Below are 18001 nucleotides of genomic sequence, written 5' to 3'. Positions count from 1 at the left end.
GTCATATGTTGAGGTCCCACGTACTTTGCATAATTGTCGTAGACGTGTCCCTGCAATGCTACCCAGCCTTGATTCTCCTCAAACAGGTAGAAATACGACAAAAGATTGCTCTAAATGTTGTGCTTTGTCTTGAGGAACCCAGGGCAGTTGCGGTTAAGATATCCATTGGTCAAAAAGCCACATAAGATTGCCCCAGCTGCTTTTCTCGCTTGCTGTCTGACTAAAATGCTAACTCTCTGATGAGGATGAGCCTTGGTTTGAATAACACAGTGTGCTGTGTGTCAAACAGTTGTTTTGTTTGGTGTTCTTAAAGGATAGTTATCTCAATTGTACTGGCTTATGTGCGTCTTGTGTCTTGGTGGCACATCGTGTGAAAAACCACACATCGCCTCAGCCTGAGAAGTCAGGCACCTTGGGGGGGAAAAAACACCATAAACGGAGTGCCATGACGCACATCCTTTAAAATAATTCTAAAAGCCAGCCTGTTACAACTATAGATCTGTGCAGCTGGAAGCTCTCAGTGTGTTGCTCACTCAAGCATGTGTGGGTTTGATATTCACATCACACTTTTCAGTAGTACTTTGTTTTTGTTCACACTAAACCTCAAGACTGTTAAATCCGTTTAGCATGTACATATCTTAACCATTTCACAAGTAAGCGATCCTTGTGACCTTTGAGGAGTATCAAGCTTGTCCTTCATTTCAAGAAGACGTTTGTTGCAGAAAATTAGAGGGAGGTGGGGGAGACAGTGTTCGTGCCCTCTGGCAGACCGTATTTGTTTTGTCCTTTGGGATGCATTTTAATGCAGTTTAGTCAGTGCTTTCACGTTAAACATTCTTTTTACATCTGTACGTCTCTCCGTTTGGCTCAGTGCAGTGAAAACTTCAGAGCAGATCCAGCTTGTCAGTCGCAGAATGCTGCAAATGTCATTCTGAAGAAGGTTCTTGTATTTTAAAGTAGATCTAAACATTGTACTTGAATCTTATCACTGTGGAAAATGTTTCCCTTTTGCCTCAGCTGCAAATACAGGCCTTCGGCTGTTGCTCTTGTGGTTGCTACTCCTAGGTGAGCCGTATTTGAAGGCTTGCGTCGGCAGGTTCTTGAGCAATACAGCATCCTTGGGAGAATAGCTTAACGATTTCCATCGTCCTCCTGACCAAAGCAAACAGAGTCCACCAAGTGAAATCACATTAAGATTCATAACTTAATTTCCTTCCTTTACAGACCTCCACAAGCCAAGCTGTCTTTCACCTCCAGTCTGGCATTTGTCAGCTTTTCCGAGAGACACTTATTTGCAAGGGGTTTGTGGAAATTCAGACTCCAAAGATTATTTCAGGTAATAAACTTGTTATTTACAGTGGATTGTGGAAGATGGCAACTTGGGATGAACTTGTTACCAAGCCAGAAAGCATTAATTGATTTTTAAAGTCATTAACCACACATGAAAGCTGTATAATTTTTGTTTAGTTCTAGCACTGTCCTTTGAAACTAAAGCTACTTTAAGAAGGGCTGCATGTTGACTTCCGTAAAATATTCTGTATGTACAAGCTGTATCCATCTTCATTCTTATTACAACTTCTTGCATGTTAGTTTTTCATCTTTTAAACCAAAGGATCCGCAATAAGTGGCTGATCCACTGGATAAAAAACAAATCATTTTGTGTCTGGCAAGAATCATCTGCTAAACTGGGCCTGCAGAGGGCCACCACTCCTCTACAAGCTGTCCACTTGATCCCTTATCAGGGGTATTTGAAGCCAAAGCCAAAATGCTTTAGTCTGGGAAGGGATAGAAACAGTATGAATGTGGATTGTGATTTCCACATGCTTGCTACAATTTCCTCCTTAAACAAAGTACCACTCGAATGTGTGTCTACCTTCTTTTCTTGAATGGGTGTTAGGGCTCTCTGTGCTTTTAGTTGGTGCTTTTCAGACCCCCCAAAAAGGAGAGAACAGGAGGTGGAATGTGTTCTCTGCAGGTTTGTGTGCGAGGCTAGCACATTAGTATCCTTTAAGCTGGGCAGTATAAACCAAATAAATCATTGTTTGACCATGTTGTGTGTTATATTGAGTTGACATGTCTGAAAACTCCAAGCAGAAGCTGAATCATGGTTGCATGTAGAATGCAAGGAATCAAAACAAAGGATGTATCAAGCCTCACATGGATTCATTTAAAAACAAGAACAATATCCATGTAGCCCTTCTTACTGGGACCAAGCAAAATGACAAATGATCCATTTAGAGAGAGCTAGGAGATCCATACCCCATTCAGAGCTTGCTCCTAAGATTGCCCTCACGTTATGAGTAATGGCTGAACCCTTTCCTTTTCAGCTGCCAGCGAAGGTGGTGCCAATGTATTTACTGTCTCCTACTTCAAAAGCAATGCCTACCTGGCTCAGTCCCCACAGCTTTACAAACAAATGTGTATTTGCGCTGACTTCGACAAGGTTTTCTGCATTGGGCCAGGTAAAGGATGGCTTGTTCGTTTATTTTGCCTTAGTAATACAGCAGCCATGTCTGGGGCATTGGAGCAGCGCATGTCCTGAAGCTTGCGAGTCCTTCTAATCTGCAAGCCCTACAGACGTTTGACACACAGGCCGCTATTCCATATGGCTGTTTCACAGGGTTTGCAGGTGGAACAAATATGGTATTCAACAGGAATCAGAACCAGGAACAGAACAATGCTGATCTCTAGTGGCTGTTGCAGTATCACACAGCAGCTTGCAATTGGTGTGGCAATGAATTTACTGCAGGCTCACTAAAATGGCAATGCCAAGGGTTTATTAATATATATAACATATATAACCTAACATTCAGTTTATATACTGCCCTTCAGGATGACTGAACACCCACTCAGAGCGTTTTACAAAGTATGTTGTTATCCCCACAACAGCAAATACCCTGTGAGGTGGGTGGGGCTGAGAGAGCTCCTAGAAGCTGTGACTCACTCAAGGTCACCCAGCTGGCTTCAAGTGGAGGAGTGAGGAATCAAACCTGGTTCTCCAGATTAGAGCCTCATGCTCTTAACCACTACACCAAACTGGCTCTCTGTACATCAGTGCACGGGTTAGATGACAACACATTTTTATTTTCTGATTTTCACAATACATTGATTCTGTTGTTAGCAGTAGATTTAGTATATTTATTTATTTACTTACTTTTTATTTGCTTCATTTATACCCTGCCTCTCTCCCCAGTTGGGACCGAAAGTGGTTTCCATCATTCTCCCCTCCTCCATTTTATTCTCACACAATCCTGTGTGGTAGGTTAGGCTGTGAGTGTGTGACTGGCCCAAGGTCACCCAGCAAATTTCCATGGCAGAGTGGGGGTTCCAACCTGTGTCTCTCAGATTGTCATGTGACACTCTAACCACTCTACCACACTGGCTCTCATGCTTTTTCTGTTCTCTCTTCCCAGCCTCATAGAGGCACCCGAACCATAAGTTATCCAGGGCCATGTAGCTCTTTACCAGTAGAAGAACATGCACTCCTCTCTTGCGCATCATAACTTATCAAAGTTATCAAAAGGAGAGAAGGTGTGGGCCAAGGCATCAACATGGAATCTCTGGCTCATTAGTATTGTCAGGGGTGTGAGGGCTGCAGCCCTTCCTCCGGAGTGCTGCTCTGGTAACATAAACTGCAGCTATTGAAGGAAGCTTTAAGTCCCCTTGTGGGCCTAATGTCTTGATTTGTAGTTGCAGAGCTGTTTGTAGCCCACGCATGCCAGTGACTTGAGTCCATGCATCCTTGCCACTGATAGGCCATTACAGCGTGGCTGTGGATCGTGGAGTCTGCAGACAGAAGCTGTGTTCTGAAGCTATGAAAAATACTTAATTCCAACCTCTTGTTTGTTTAGAGCACAAGCCCAGTCTGTAGAAAGTTATAACACTGAAGCCGCGATGCATATTCAAAACAAATTGCTATGGAGAAGTCTCACTAATGTCCCATTAAAGTCTCTAGGGCTTCTGCTTGGCTTCTGTATGCATCTGGTTTTTAGACAGTACTCTGCTTAAAGCCAAGCTTTTACCTCAGATTTCTGTCAGTGTTTAACTTGCTATTGTGTTTAAAATTTACTTTCAAGGCCAATAAGGAAAGATGAGCTTTAAAGTGCAGAAAGGTATAGATTTTACCATATTATCCATCAGAGTGTTTGAAAACAGCCCTCTCCAGTGTGAGCATAAGAGGCCTGCTTAATGTAAGAGCTGCTGTCCTACCTGATCACAACAATGCACTCAGGTGCTACAGGTTTTTTTCCCCTTTATGTTGATTGCGTTGGTAGAGTCCTTTCTTTAAGATTTGTTTTATTTTCATTTTTTAGTATTTAGAGCAGAAGACTCAAATACTCATAGACATCTGACAGAGTTTGTCGGTCTGGATATTGAAATGGCATTTAATTACCATTATCATGAAGTGGTAGATGAAATTGCAGACACTATGGTGCAGATATTCAAAGGACTCCGAGAAAGGTAAAAGGAGATTTTTCCCTGTTACTAAATTCCTATGAGAGTGCTATAAATGGCATATACAGCAAATACAGTTTACGTTTTAGAAAGCTCAAATACAGTTTCTGGCCAACACTTGAAATCCTTCGTGCACAATGTGTGAGAGAGATTGCATCCTGTATTTTGGGCAAGAGGCATAAAAAATGCCCAAATTGTAGACATCGGTAATCAGGATACCTTGGACCATGTCCATAGCAAACTTCAACTTTCTACTTGTCATGGAATTGACTGAATATCTTGACTGCTGTTAAACAGCAAGGTCCAAGTGTTTTATATGTGATTGAAAGAATGACAAATCATTCGCTACCTAAGAACCCTAGAACTCTGTGTAATCTATTAATGGTAGAATAGGGACAGGCATTCGTTAACAAGTGGAGTTCATTGCCAGTAGTTGTGAGGATCATTACTGAAGCACGGGTAACTTTTAAGAAGGATTAGAGACAGTGATGGCTGTGCCTGTTACTAGCTAGTAGCCGAGAAAAGAGCTTTTCTGTTCACAGGTTGATATGCTTAGAAATAAAGAACTGAGGAGTGCTACCTGTGTGTCTCATTTGAGCATCAGACTAGCCCATGTTGGATATGGAGTACTGGATAAGTCTGATACAAGGTGGCACTTCTTATTCTTTCTGTGCAGGATAGTTTTTCAGATATCATGCACACAAATTACATCATTCAATTATTGTGTGGGGAAAGAATGAAGCAGGAGGGGCAGTTGTGCACATTTGAACATGCCTAATGTCAAATCTAATAAAAATCATTCCTTCTTGTTGGTACAAAAGTCAGAAAAATAGCCACTTATTTTCGCATGGTGCTAGAGTGACCTCTTGTGGTGAAGGAAGGTAGTGCTGTTGTGTGATCTCTCCTTGATTTGTGGGGAATCGTTTTCTCTGTGTATAGGTTCCAAACTGAAATTCAGACAGTGAACAAACAGTTTCCATGTGAGCCATTTAAGTTCTTGGAGCCAACTCTGAGGCTGGAGTACCGGGAAGCTCTGGCCATGCTTCGGGAAGCTGGAGTAGAGATGGGTGAGGAAGATGACCTCAGGTATGGCCACTTTATTGCGATGGGCTTGTGCCATCTCCTGCAGATGAAACAACTCAACTTCATTTGGACTGTACCTCTTGAAAATAAACCCATGCCTTGCCAGGTCCTCCCTTAAGCCTCAGTCACGGTATCCTGTGTCTTTAGGAAGTGCCACAGATTTGTACGCAGAGAGGACAAAGGAGCATTTCAGTAACATGAAATAAATTTCCTCATAGAATGTTATATATGAAAAAACCCCATTGCAGTCATCTGTTCCTTTCAGAGAACCACGTTGACCATCTAGAGAGACAGCCTAGAGCGCAATTCTGACTTCTAGGCATGAGAAATAGACTCAGCAGAGGTGGACAGGGCTGAGCTTTTGAGTAAATGATGGAATTGGTGGTGGTTTTGCCAGCCCCTTTTCTCCTCTAATCCTTCTGAAGCAATGAGGTGGCCTTCCCCCAGAGCAGCAGCAAACAGAAATGTGGCTTTTCCTGCCTTCAGTCAGATGCGATCTGGTGAAGGACTACGTAAAATCCTTTCATTCGCTCTAGGATTGCGGTAGTGCACTCTGGAACATAAGCCAAATCAGTGTCCAAAACAGTTGATTGGAATTAACTAACTTGCAAAATTTAACCCATTTTAACCCATTCAGTTAATCAATAGATGCTTGAGAGCCTACTGATTAGATTTCTCTTCCACACAAGATTAAGTAACCTGATCCTTCTGTTGGCTAATCATTTGCCTTGGCACAGCAGCGGGAGGGGAAATTGTGAAACAGGCTGTTCATGTGCTTGTTTACTTGGAAGTTTACATGAAGTTACTGAGATTCAGTTCCACATTAAGCGTACATAGGATTACAGTGTTAGCAATTTAGGAGCAAGCAGGACTTGGGCAGAGTGCAGTGTCTGGATAATTAAGACACAACTCCCTGTCAATCTGTGGCAGGTTACATCTCCTCATTTCCCAAGGATATCACTTCAGACACAAACACACGCACACTAAATTGTAGCCCCAAAGAAAATTCTGCACATTGACTCTTACGGTATAACAGTTCCACCAAGCCGTAACATTGGCATTTATGTTTGTGGAGTTTTCAAATTAGTGAAGGGTTGCAGCCAAGACTTGTTCAGAGTGACAGTTTTCCCCATTCCCAGTGGGAGTGTCATCAACATGGGAGAATGGGAATGTCTGGAGAAAGCACAACCCTTTCTCCCTCCTACCTTTGAGGTACTGGGTGGCAGTGCCGGTCTCCTTTGTAAGGGTTTTAACATTTTGAGAGGTCCAGTCTATGCTCGTTTAATTTCTGAAGCATGCTCAGTAGAAGTCCTCAAATGCCTCTTCTTCTTCCTTTTTTAGCACTCCAAGTGAAAAGCTCTTGGGCCGTCTGGTGAAGGAAAAGGTAACCCCCCCCACCATTTCACTCTTGCAAAAGCAGCATCATGTATTTTGTATCAAACACTATTTGAATAAGTGCACTAGTCACAGAGAACAGCAGCATATCTTTATAGAATGGCATTTGTATAGAATTTGATTATACTTTTATCTGTTCTAATATACAGTGTTGTCTTAGATGATGATATACATTTAAGTATTTTAGTAAGGTTGGAATATAATGGATTGACACCCACTGATCATAAAGCTTCCTTTGCTTGGAAGCTTCGTACAAAAAATTAGTATCAGGCCTACTGATTTTATTTGTGCTCCTTTGCAGTACGACACAGACTTCTATATTCTGGACAAATATCCCTTGGCTGTAAGACCTTTCTATACAATGCCAGACCCATCAAATCCGGTAAGTGAAGTTTTAAATTACTGGCAATGTTTTAAAAAGTGAAATGCTACTGAAGATTGCTGATCATTTTCATCCTTGGCACTGATTTTATGCCACAAGTTTCCCATATAATTGTAGCAAATTCCATCCAGCTGCTGAGAAGGTGTGTGGCTTATATTCTGGCAAAATGTGAATTACATTTTCCTCTTTGCCATGCCAAAAACATACTTGATTAATATAATTAGCCCTGCTTAGAGGTAGATCTGGGGCTCGCTTGGAATATGTGGCAGTATTATGACCTGATTTTCTGCATTGCTATGTTGAACATCAGCTTTATAAGGTCAAGTATGCAAGTTCCAGTGCAAGTAGAACTGGTTTTCTCATGACACTCATGAAAACCTTGTTTTCCACTGGTTTAAGGCACTTCCACCAGGGAAGTGCTGACTCCCTGCTCCAAACTGCTCTTGAAGGCCCCCTGTAGTGAAGTTTTGTTCCAATAGTATAGCTCCACTAACAGTACTTTGGATTCCATCCCAGTATTAGGAACCATCCACATCCCAACTACTAGTGCAACAGCAGCTCTCGTTACCTGCTTCTCCTGCATAACCCAGCTGTGCCTCTCAAGCAGCTTTGTGGGGCATTACAAGGTTGGGAAGAGGGGGACATATTGGGAGATGCATAACCCTGTGACAGTCCCCTGTGTTTTCATTCCCTGGCTGGCGAAGAGCAAAAAATCTTTGTGCCCCTTGTGAAGTATCCAGTAAAGGCGACAGGTGGAAATGTGTGCACTGTGCTTGTTTGAATATTATTATGCATATATTCAGTGTTTATGCTGCTCTCCTTTATAGCTCTTAGGTTGATTCTTCAATGTTTTACATACTTAATTTGAGCGCATTACAAATTGAGCCAGTTTGGAAAAGCAACTAATGAACTAAAAAGAAACAGGTTAGTTCCAGTGATTAAAATTTACCTGTACAAAAGGGATGTGAAGATCCCAGCCCACTATTGTCTTGAACTGTCTCCAGTTCACCTACTTGCTTTTGCATCCAATATATGATAGGAGCTGTTTAAAATGACCATCTTCTTAATACTGGTCTAATCCACCAAAACTGTTTTTCTAATTATTTATATAGCTCCTTCAGTGTATGTCATACTGTGTCAAACAAGTTGACAGGTCCTTCTTACAATATAAAATTGACCATACCAGAGACAGCAAAGTGGGGAAGGAGGGAGATTATTTTAAGAATATGTAAGCAAGGAAAGAATAATGTTTTTTCCAGTTACAGGCGCTTGGGTTAGTTCCATTAGGGAAGGGAGAACAGGGTTGTACTAAAGACTCCTGGGGTCACCTTCATTCTCAAAGCAAAGTTTTTCTAGTCTGTCATCCTTTTTCCAAAAGCAGCCAGCCATTGCTCATGGGAATTCAAAACCAGGGGCTTGAAGGAATAGCCAACATTCTGATAAAACAGAGGTTTCATGTTAAATAGCTACTAATGGTCCTATCCTCTGCAATTTGTTGAATCCTTGCTTTTAACAGCTATCTAAGCTTATGGATGATTCCGCACGAATGGTTTTCCCTGCTTCAGCTTCTAAATGACCTCGATTTTTTCTTGTGTTTCCACACGTGGGAAGGCAATCCTAGCAGCAGATTCGAAGTCACTGCACGTTTTGTCCGTTTTTTTTCCATCCTGCTTTCCCCCGACTTATTTGTCCATGCGCAGCAGATTAGGGATTTTAATCATGCGGAATTCTTTATCCGATGTTCTCCCCACCCTTGCCCTTTTCTCTCGCCTGTCATGAGTCAGCCCCAGCCCCGACTGGCCATCTTACCTAGTGCCTCAGAGTCCTCCTCAGAAGATGAGCAGGAAGGGCCAACAGGATCTCCTCTAGAGTCAGAAGCCCCTGCAGAAGCTATGGGAGAGGAGGAGCAGTCAGAAACCACTGCTGCTGCTCCAGAGGGAATTCAGCAAGAACAGCCTGGAGCTTCTGCAGAGACTGTCAGGGACGAGGAACAGCCAGAAACCTCCACAGAGGCTGTAAGAGACAAAGACTCCCCCAGGGCAAGAGCGAAATCCGAGCCTCTGGGGCCAGCTGAAAGGAGGAAACTTAGAGATAAGGCAGCGCTCCTGGAGAGGCATAGGAGTGGCTGTCTGCAAGCACAACGCCGAGCTGAGCTGTTCGAGGGAGAGGCAACAGCTGTCCCTCATTAGGACAGCAATAAAGGAAGACACTGAGGAAACCAAGCGTGGAAGCAACTCAGCTCGCCACTCCCTGCTACCTGGACGTTCGTGTACCCTGCTCTACTGCTTGCTTGGACTTTGACCTTGGCCTGCCTACTGACTACTCTTCTGCCTGCCCCTCTCTCTCTGACTGTTAGCCTGACCCTGACACCTGGCCTGACTCCTGGACCCTGGTTTGCTGTCTTCTGTAATACTGAACTCCTGCCTGCTGTGTTCAGCCCTGCAGTACCAGTGAGCCTCCTGCCTGCTGTGCCCAGCCCTGTGCGCGACATCGCCCTTCGAATCAACTTAATTTGATTGGCCAATCGTGTTTTCTAAGCTACACCCACTATCCTTTCCCTTCCCCTTTTAAAAAAAAAATGTAAAAAAACGTTGCAACATTTCTACAAATCTATGCAGAAACATATCCTGTGTCACATGACAACAGCTGACCAATAATGGGTCCATTTTACAACACGCCAAATTTGTTACTTGTTGCTCACTGACAACTTCTGAGGTAGAGTGAAAGTGTGATGGAGGGACTTCAGCGTTCAACTAGTGGTCTAGGCATTTCATGGAGGGAGAAAGAGACCATCCTCAACACAACACCTATCACTAAACCACGCTGCTCATGAAGAAAGCGGGAAAAATAGCCGCAGGGTCATTGGTAACAATTTTCCCTCCAAATGTCAATAGCCAATACTCTTCCACAATATCGGCGGGAAGCGCTCTGGCCTATCCAATATGTTTATTTGATGCAACGTTTATGTGTAGCAACATTTTTTTGTGAGAAATTTTTTTCTAATGTGTTGGTTTGATGCAACGTTTATGTGTAGCAACGTTTGGGGGGGGGGGAATGAAGATGTGCATCATTCGACACTTCCCCCGGAAAAAGCGATGAGGAATCGATTTATATCCTGTCAAAAATTCTGCATGATGGACTTTGAGCCGATGAAATATGCGAAACAAAAGCCTAATGTGGAATCGGGGAGAAGTGGATTCGTAGGACTCCACCGCGGCATGACTGCTCAGAAAGTCCGATCAAAATTGATCATGCAGAATCCCCCTATATCACCTCTTCTAATAGAATTCCATGTTTTAATTATGTGTTATGTGAAGTATTTTGGTCCAGAACTGTGTGCAAATAAATTTGATTGAGTGAACATGAATCTTGGTGTTATAAGGAAGAAGGGGGGTTGGAATCTCACTCACAGTTAGGAATACCAGTTGCCCACTTCATGCTGGCATTCTTCCACTACTGGGCCTGTGGGGTCAGTGGGAGTACAATGTGGGGTGGAAATGACATTGTTCGGCATGTCAGCATCACATCCAGGCAAAAACTTGGTCCTGACATCAGCATGTCAGCCAGCACTCTAGAAACTCTATGGTAATACCATAGAGCAGATGTGGCAGATGCACTGTCACATCTGGATTTTCACCTGGACACAACATTGACACACAAAGAAACATCAAGTCTGTTCCTTGCCCTGCTCCCAGAGATGACAGGCAGTGACCTGGCATGGTTATTCACACTGCTGGTCATACTTTTATAAACCTCTACAATAAGGAGGAAAGATAATTATGCTAAAAGCACATTTCAACTATTTCCCCTTTCACCAGGAGTAAATAAGAGAAGCTATGCTTTAAAAATCCCTATAGAATCCCAACATTTATAAGGTAATGGTTGTAACTTTCTGTGCAGAAATGGCACACAGAATTAAGTTTTCTGTCATATTCAGATTAAAATTTATTTCAGGTGGCAGAGTGATATCTGAAGTCCCAGAATGAGCCTTTTTTTAAAAGAAAAGCTGTGCTCTGACCTTTCAAGTGGTCATCTTCTTACTTCCATGTTTCCAGTTACTAAGATACAACTTCTCTTTTCAGAAAATCTCCAATTCTTACGACATGTTCATGAGAGGAGAAGAGATCCTGTCTGGAGCTCAGCGAGTTCATGATCCACAGCTGCTGACTGAGAGGGCCCTGCATCATGGCATTGGTAATTGTTTTAGTTCTATGTACACGGGTAAGAGGGTATAAATCAGATTTCATATTGCAAAGTCAGTTGATGTGTTGACTCTTCACGTGCAGTCATCGGAGCTTTCATGTTCTAATGTTAAGCAAAATGTTGAAATCATTGTGATAGTACAACGTGTCCAAATAAAACCTTTACAGTTTTGAATCATGAAATTTTTACAACTTTGAATCACAACAGATATTGAATTAAGACATACAGTAATGTAGTTTGCTTTATTAAATAGAACGAGTTCAAACGTTTATTTAAAAGTTTTGTTACAAACAGTTATCCAAATTCCACTTTGACATGAGCCCCCCCCCTCCCCCTGTTTCCCAGAGAGTATCAAATCAATACTCTTAACTCATTCCAGGTTCAATCAAGCATGCTTACATTGTCTATTGCAACAGTATCAATGATCTGCTGTTGTAGCTCTTCTACTGTGTTTACCTTCCATTGGTACTCAGTGTTGTTGACATAATCCCACAAAAAGAAGTCTAGTGGGGTTATGTCAAGAAAGCAGGGAGACCATAGGATTGGACCTTCCCTACTGATTCATCGACCTGGAGATGTTGCATTAAGGTCATCTCGAACCTCCCTTCCCCTTGCTGGAAGATCAGTTGATCGAGGTTAGGCAACTGAGCAGCAACATGGTTTTGCAACATCTTTAGATAATTAGTTTTGTTGATGGTTGGCTCATTGAAGAAGAATGATCCCACCACCTGGACACGCATGAGTCTGTAAATCATGTCGTGTTCCACCTCTCACGCAACTGGAGACTTTTCAGAGCCCCAGATCCTAATGCGGTGGCAATTGACTCTCCCTGAGACATAGGAGGTAATTTTGCCAATGAATACCACACATTTTAGGAACACATTTCATCCAATAATACAAAATGTCTATAGCAACTGTATAGCCTAACAGATCATCCTCAGGCTTGACAGCCAGCACAGTTTGTATCCTCTATGCACCCAATCTTACACTAGAAGAGCATAGTTTACACATGGTCTTGGACTTTATAGCCTAGTTTGCACAATCCAGTTCCAAAAATACTAATTTTGTTTTACTTACTTGTTTATATCCTGCTTTTTTAAAAAACCAAATTAAGGCGATGTCAGTCACCCCCCCCCCAAGTCCCACCTATCCTCCAGGGCTCTGAACCAGTCCTTGTGATTGAAGCCTTATGCAAATCCCAGAGACTGGCCAGATCACCAGAGCCCTGGAACTCCATTGGATGGGAGGGGGTGAGCCAACCTCAGCTTAATAAGGGGGAAATGATACTGTTTCCCTCAAACAGGGAATTGCAGCTCTGGATAAGAGTATCAGGTTAGATAGGATTTTTATTTTGGATTTTAGTTAGGATTTGGGACTCAGGTTAAGGAAGGAAACTTGTTTTTAGTGAAATAAACAAGCAGTCTGTTAAGGGCCCATCAAAATGTAACTTTCTGTATTCAGGATCTATGACCTTGAATGTTGAGGAAACCACTCTGGAGAAAAAGGGAATCCAATCTCCCCTCAAAGTGTTAACTTTAGGAACTGAGGGAGTTTGCTCAGAAGCCTCCCTCATCTCTCTTTTCCTCCCCCTCTCTCATCCTTGTCACAGGGACACAAAGTAGCTTGCAAGAAATACAGACATACAAAAGGCAAATGAACAGGAGAAAGGTGGGGGGAAGGCTTCTGATTGCTTTGTTGCACCCGAGGTAACAGACCATTGCATGTGCCTCCCCATGTGCATGATGCATTACGTAGAAGTACACATGCCATTCCCTTGGGATGCGGGGGCGGTGTTTTCCCTTTCTGGTAGAGAGAAGGAGTCCCGCTGAGGATCAAAGGCAACAACAACAACAACAACAACATTAGATTTATATACCGCCCTTCAGGACAACCTAATGCCCACTCAGAGCGGTTTACAAAGTATGTCATTATGGGCACAGGTCCCCAGCCTGCTTTCTTCAAAGTCGGTGCCTCTAGAATCACCTCCATGCACATTTGCCAACTCCAGGCTGGGAAATTTGTGGAGATTGGAGGGTGGGGTTTGGGGGAGGGAGGGACCTCACTGGGGTCTGATGCAGTAGAACCCCCTTCCAAAATGGCCAGTTCCTCTGGGGGAACTGATCTCTGTGTGGAGATCAGCAGGGTGGGGCCACTGGACACATGAGTTTTTTCCGGAGGTGCCAGAATGCCGTGGAATGGCGTTCCAGCTGAAAAAAAGCCCTGGCCCTAACTATCTTGTTAGTTCACTGGCGCTTTGTGCCTTAAGCCTTTGGGACAATACTTTTGTATATCATGCTTTGTGATGCTTTCCTTAATTGATTTTCTTGATTTTTTTTAATGCTGAAGTATCATTGACTTCAATAGCTTTATTTACATTGCAAGTGATTTTTTTTTAAAATGGGGTATAAATATAAAAATAGGGACCAGCATGCACGGTGTGTTCCTGGACTTGAATCATGCAAAGTGACTTATCTGCTGAGACTGAAAGGAGCAGTGGCTTTGTTCAAACAGCTGCTTCTTTGTCCACAAGAACCTCAATAGGCTTTCAGCCACCGAAGCAACTTACCCCAAGTAAATTGTTTCAGGGAATTTTGTTCAGGTTGGAGGCTTCCATTCTGTGCAGTGCATATATGGCAGTCTCACTTTGATTATCGTATAACCTCATCCCTTCAAATGCTCCAGGGAGGGACTATCAGAAGCAGCTCAGATAAATGGGAGTGATTGATAGGGTTATGTAGTCTTATGGGGTTTGTGTGCAGGGGATGCACAAAGTAGAGTTAGATACCTCCAGGCTTTTCCAGATAACTACATGTTTACCAAGTGAAAAATTTACTATTAGTCCCTGGAAGGAGATCAAAATGTGTTTCCCTTAGCTAGCCTGTCTTTTATATAGAAGAGAGAAGGTACAGCTACAATCTTACCTCCATCCCCTCCTAGCAGTATCCTGTTGTTCTATTCATTCTTTGGGGGGTTCTTTGAATGGGCGTGCATCCCCCACACAAATCTCCAGTTTAGTTTTGACAAACGTTGTAACAGGCTATTCTTTTTACAGTAAAGCACTGTACCACTAGTGCTAGATGTTGACCTTTGTGGAGAAGTGATTAGAAATATCTTTAACTTGGGGATTATTTGGGTTTTTTCTTCTGTATGAGATTTTTTTAAACCTATGTTTGGCCCCAGAGTGAAATAAAACTATTTCTCTTTCAGATTTAGAGAAAATTAAGGCTTACATCGATTCCTTTCGTTTTGGTGCACCTCCACATGCAGGTGGCGGCATAGGTAATGTAGCTGGATTCCTGAGTTGTGTTCTAGCTCTGGTTTAACATCTGATGGAAGGCAGCATTATGACAATTGCTGCATTTTACAGGGAACATGTGTGATCTTTGTTCTAAGCTACTTACTCTGAGGATTTATAAAGAAAGTTGTGTTGGAAGCCTTACTTTCCACTTGACAAAACAGCTGTCAAGGGATGTAATCCAGCTATATTCAAAGGAGAAAATCCTACTGGTTAGCTTTGTTTCCTATCAGAGGGACATAAATTATTGAGAATGAATGATGATGCTATGCTAAGGTGTGTTTTCTAACAGGTAGGGCCAAACAGACATTTTGAAAGAAATCCAAGGATTCCACCCGACTTCCCCTTTGTTCTTTCAGTGGGACGGCTGGGGGAGGCCTTTGTAGTGAGAACATGTCGGAAGAGTGGTGGTGATCTCCCTTTTCCCATCCATGCTCCCACATCCCAGCCACTTTATGTTTTTTAATTCCAGTCTGTAGAACAGCAAGTGAGCCCAGAGGAAGGGAAAATGGCTTGTGGTCACTTACATCAAAGCATTGCCATTCATAGGAGGAATGATGCACATGGATGTGCCCCCCCCCCCACATATTCCATGTTACTTTGGCAAACTTCCCAGTGAGACCATACATTTGTCAAGATAGCATCTGGCTTGGCCTACAGTTTCCTTTTAAACAAAAAAAAACCTTTGGATGCTGTTTAAGCTATGAATGTGGATACAAGTGTTTTAAATATGAATGTGAACAAAAATGACACATTTTGGAGGGCTGGTTGCATTATTCCTTCAAATGGCTTCTCAGGTATGCAGTGGCATAGACTTGCCATAACCCACTGATTTGCTGTGGCTCTAATGAGTGCTGGACAGTCCTTAAGGGAGGAGGGATCTTGTTTAACTGAAGCGAATAGGGCAGCCTGCTGTGTGTTTGACCCTGGATCAGAGCAACTGTCTTCCACATCCAGTTGGAAAGTCAGTAAGAACAGTGGCTGCTAATCTTTCAGCAAGTGTGGCACAAATCACAAGCAAAGCACTGTGCTGCTTTACTTCTTTAGGCCATGTTCAAAATCCAGGGGGATCATAATTTGTTTTAGTCCAGTTTTTAGATTTAGTGCTGTTGCTGCTTAATGGTGTGACTTTCAGTTACTAAGCCGCCCCTATAAATGTGCATACAACTCAGTCTTCTAACTAATCAGATTGAATTTAATTTTGACAGGACTGGAAAGAGTCACCATGCTGTACCTCGGGTTGCACAATGTCCGGCAAACTTCCATGTTTCCACGTGATCCCAAACGTCTAACGCCTTAAGGAGTCTTGAGTTTGCAAACTCGGTCGCTGCTCTCAATGACCTTATGCCCAGCCTAATGAAAGATTTCTGATTAACTAAAGTGCCACAATAACAAATGTTCCACTCATTTATTGTTAACATCTTAAATCAAGAATTTTAACAGATCTGGAGTCTGTTGTAGATAATGTCAACTTTTTAATGAGAACATAACTTGATGAAGTTGAGACTAATATTACCATGTTGTACTTTAACAAGTTTCTAAACGTTTGGATTTTAATAATATTCCTAGTTGTGTAATAAAGAGGAGTGTTTTTTTTTAACATTACAACAAACCTATAAATTTCATAGTATAGAATTTGATCCTGACAGTCATGCAAGAGACTGGGAACATAGCAAGTTGCACAAGGATTATTTTGAGAAGCATCTGAGAAGCGATGGACTAAGTTTGAACTTACTAAATTGTAAACACAGGTTGCAATAAAGCTCCTGCCTGTACTGTGTCCTTTTTATTCCCTGTGTGTTATTCAGGAGCTAGTTGAGTTTCTTCTCACCAACCCCATAATTTGCTTGCTTTGTGGTACGTAAACAATGGTTTGAATGCTAAAGGAGCAGTTCTGCCTCCTGCCAAAAGAGCTGCAGCAATACCTGACAATACCTGGATCCTTGTCTGAGATTCTAAGCACTGCACCACACTGACTCTGGTGACTGAGGGAAATTCTTAAACCCCCCTTTCTTCTGTGAAGGAGGGGATATGTTCCATCATCCCTGTTTACGCTGCCTTTCTCCCTAGTGGGAACCCAAAGCAGCATACATTGTTCTCCTCTCCTCCGTTTTATTCTCACAGTGACCTTGTGGAGTAGGTTAGACTTCAGTGTGTGTGACTGGCCCGAGGTCACCCATCGAGCTTCCATGGCAGGATGGGATTCGAATCTGGGTCTCCCAGATCCTCATCCAGCACCATCCGCTACATCACAGGTCATAGGATTTTTTTGGAAACGGGGTATTTTCCACTCTCCCCGTCTGTGCTCCCTGGCTTCTTTGAGAATAGTAGAGGGGTGCTCTGGAGCTTGTTTTTGCTGGGATGCTTCGGTTCCCTTTTTGGCACTGCAACTGCCATGGCCATCCTGAAGCTAGCAGTCAGTTCTGAATCCCCTGGCTTTGTTTTCTGATGAGTTTTGCATGCTGCAGACAGCTTTGATTCCAGAAACCATCAGGGGCCTTCTGGACATAACTTGAGTCAGATTGTCCCCATTCCCTTCATTTTTTACCACTGCAAGTCCCATCATCATCTCGAGCTTACAGCATTCTTCAAATACCTAGCTTTGGTTTCTGATGAGTAATGCCTGGCAGAGAAAACTATAGCTTCCAATGCAAAAGGGGGGAGCGGATTTTGTGTGCCAGCGTGTTCCATTTCCCTCCACTTTTGGCACTACAACCCCATGATCATCATGAAGCTATTTTGAAGTTCCTAGCTTTATTTCCCGATGAGTTAGACGTGCCATAGATGGATCTTTTATTATTATTATTATTGTGTTATTAGAGCTTGCTGCCCTTTTCAGTTATGTTGTCACATACGCGGTTTAGGTACTAGCAAAGATTTAAATGCAAAGCATAATTTTCCATTCTCTCAGCCTAATGGGAGTCATCTATAATAACTACTATGTGTCTATCTGTGGCACATGTAACTCATCAGGTGCCTCAAAACTGACCACCACCTTTAAGAGGATTGTGGGAGTCAGTGCCAAAAAAGAAGGGAATTGGGTCATTCTGACTCCCATTAACTCAAGAACTCTCTCCCCCCAGTGGTATTTGCAGTGGAAGCTAAGGTCCTCTGTTTGTGGCAGGCATAATTAATCAGAAAATAAAGCGAGGTGTTTGAACATTGGCCGCTAGCTTCAGCATGCTCAT

General features: G+C 42.7%; 1 protein-coding gene across 1 annotated transcript in view; it reads left to right on the top strand.

Moving 5' to 3' along the window:
• Positions 1-16593, top strand: part of DARS1 (aspartyl-tRNA synthetase 1) — a 68558-nt gene extending 51965 nt beyond the window's left edge. Inside the window, exons 8-16 of the mRNA XM_054971286.1 lie at positions 1225-1336; positions 2328-2462; positions 4314-4461; positions 5395-5541; positions 6880-6922; positions 7235-7315; positions 11398-11509; positions 14726-14797; positions 16022-16593. Of these exons, the coding sequence (XP_054827261.1) occupies positions 1225-1336; positions 2328-2462; positions 4314-4461; positions 5395-5541; positions 6880-6922; positions 7235-7315; positions 11398-11509; positions 14726-14797; positions 16022-16113 (942 nt within the window). The 3' untranslated portion in view covers positions 16114-16593. The remainder of the gene's footprint in view (positions 1-1224; positions 1337-2327; positions 2463-4313; positions 4462-5394; positions 5542-6879; positions 6923-7234; positions 7316-11397; positions 11510-14725; positions 14798-16021) is intronic.
• Positions 16594-18001: the final 1408 nt, after the last annotated feature.

The sequence above is a fragment of the Eublepharis macularius genome, chromosome 2, assembly GCF_028583425.1.
Source record: "Eublepharis macularius isolate TG4126 chromosome 2, MPM_Emac_v1.0, whole genome shotgun sequence".
NCBI classification, from domain to species: Eukaryota; Metazoa; Chordata; class Lepidosauria; order Squamata; family Eublepharidae; genus Eublepharis; species Eublepharis macularius.
Note: the sequence above shows the minus strand (reverse complement) of the source record. Positions and strands in the feature narration are given on the sequence as shown.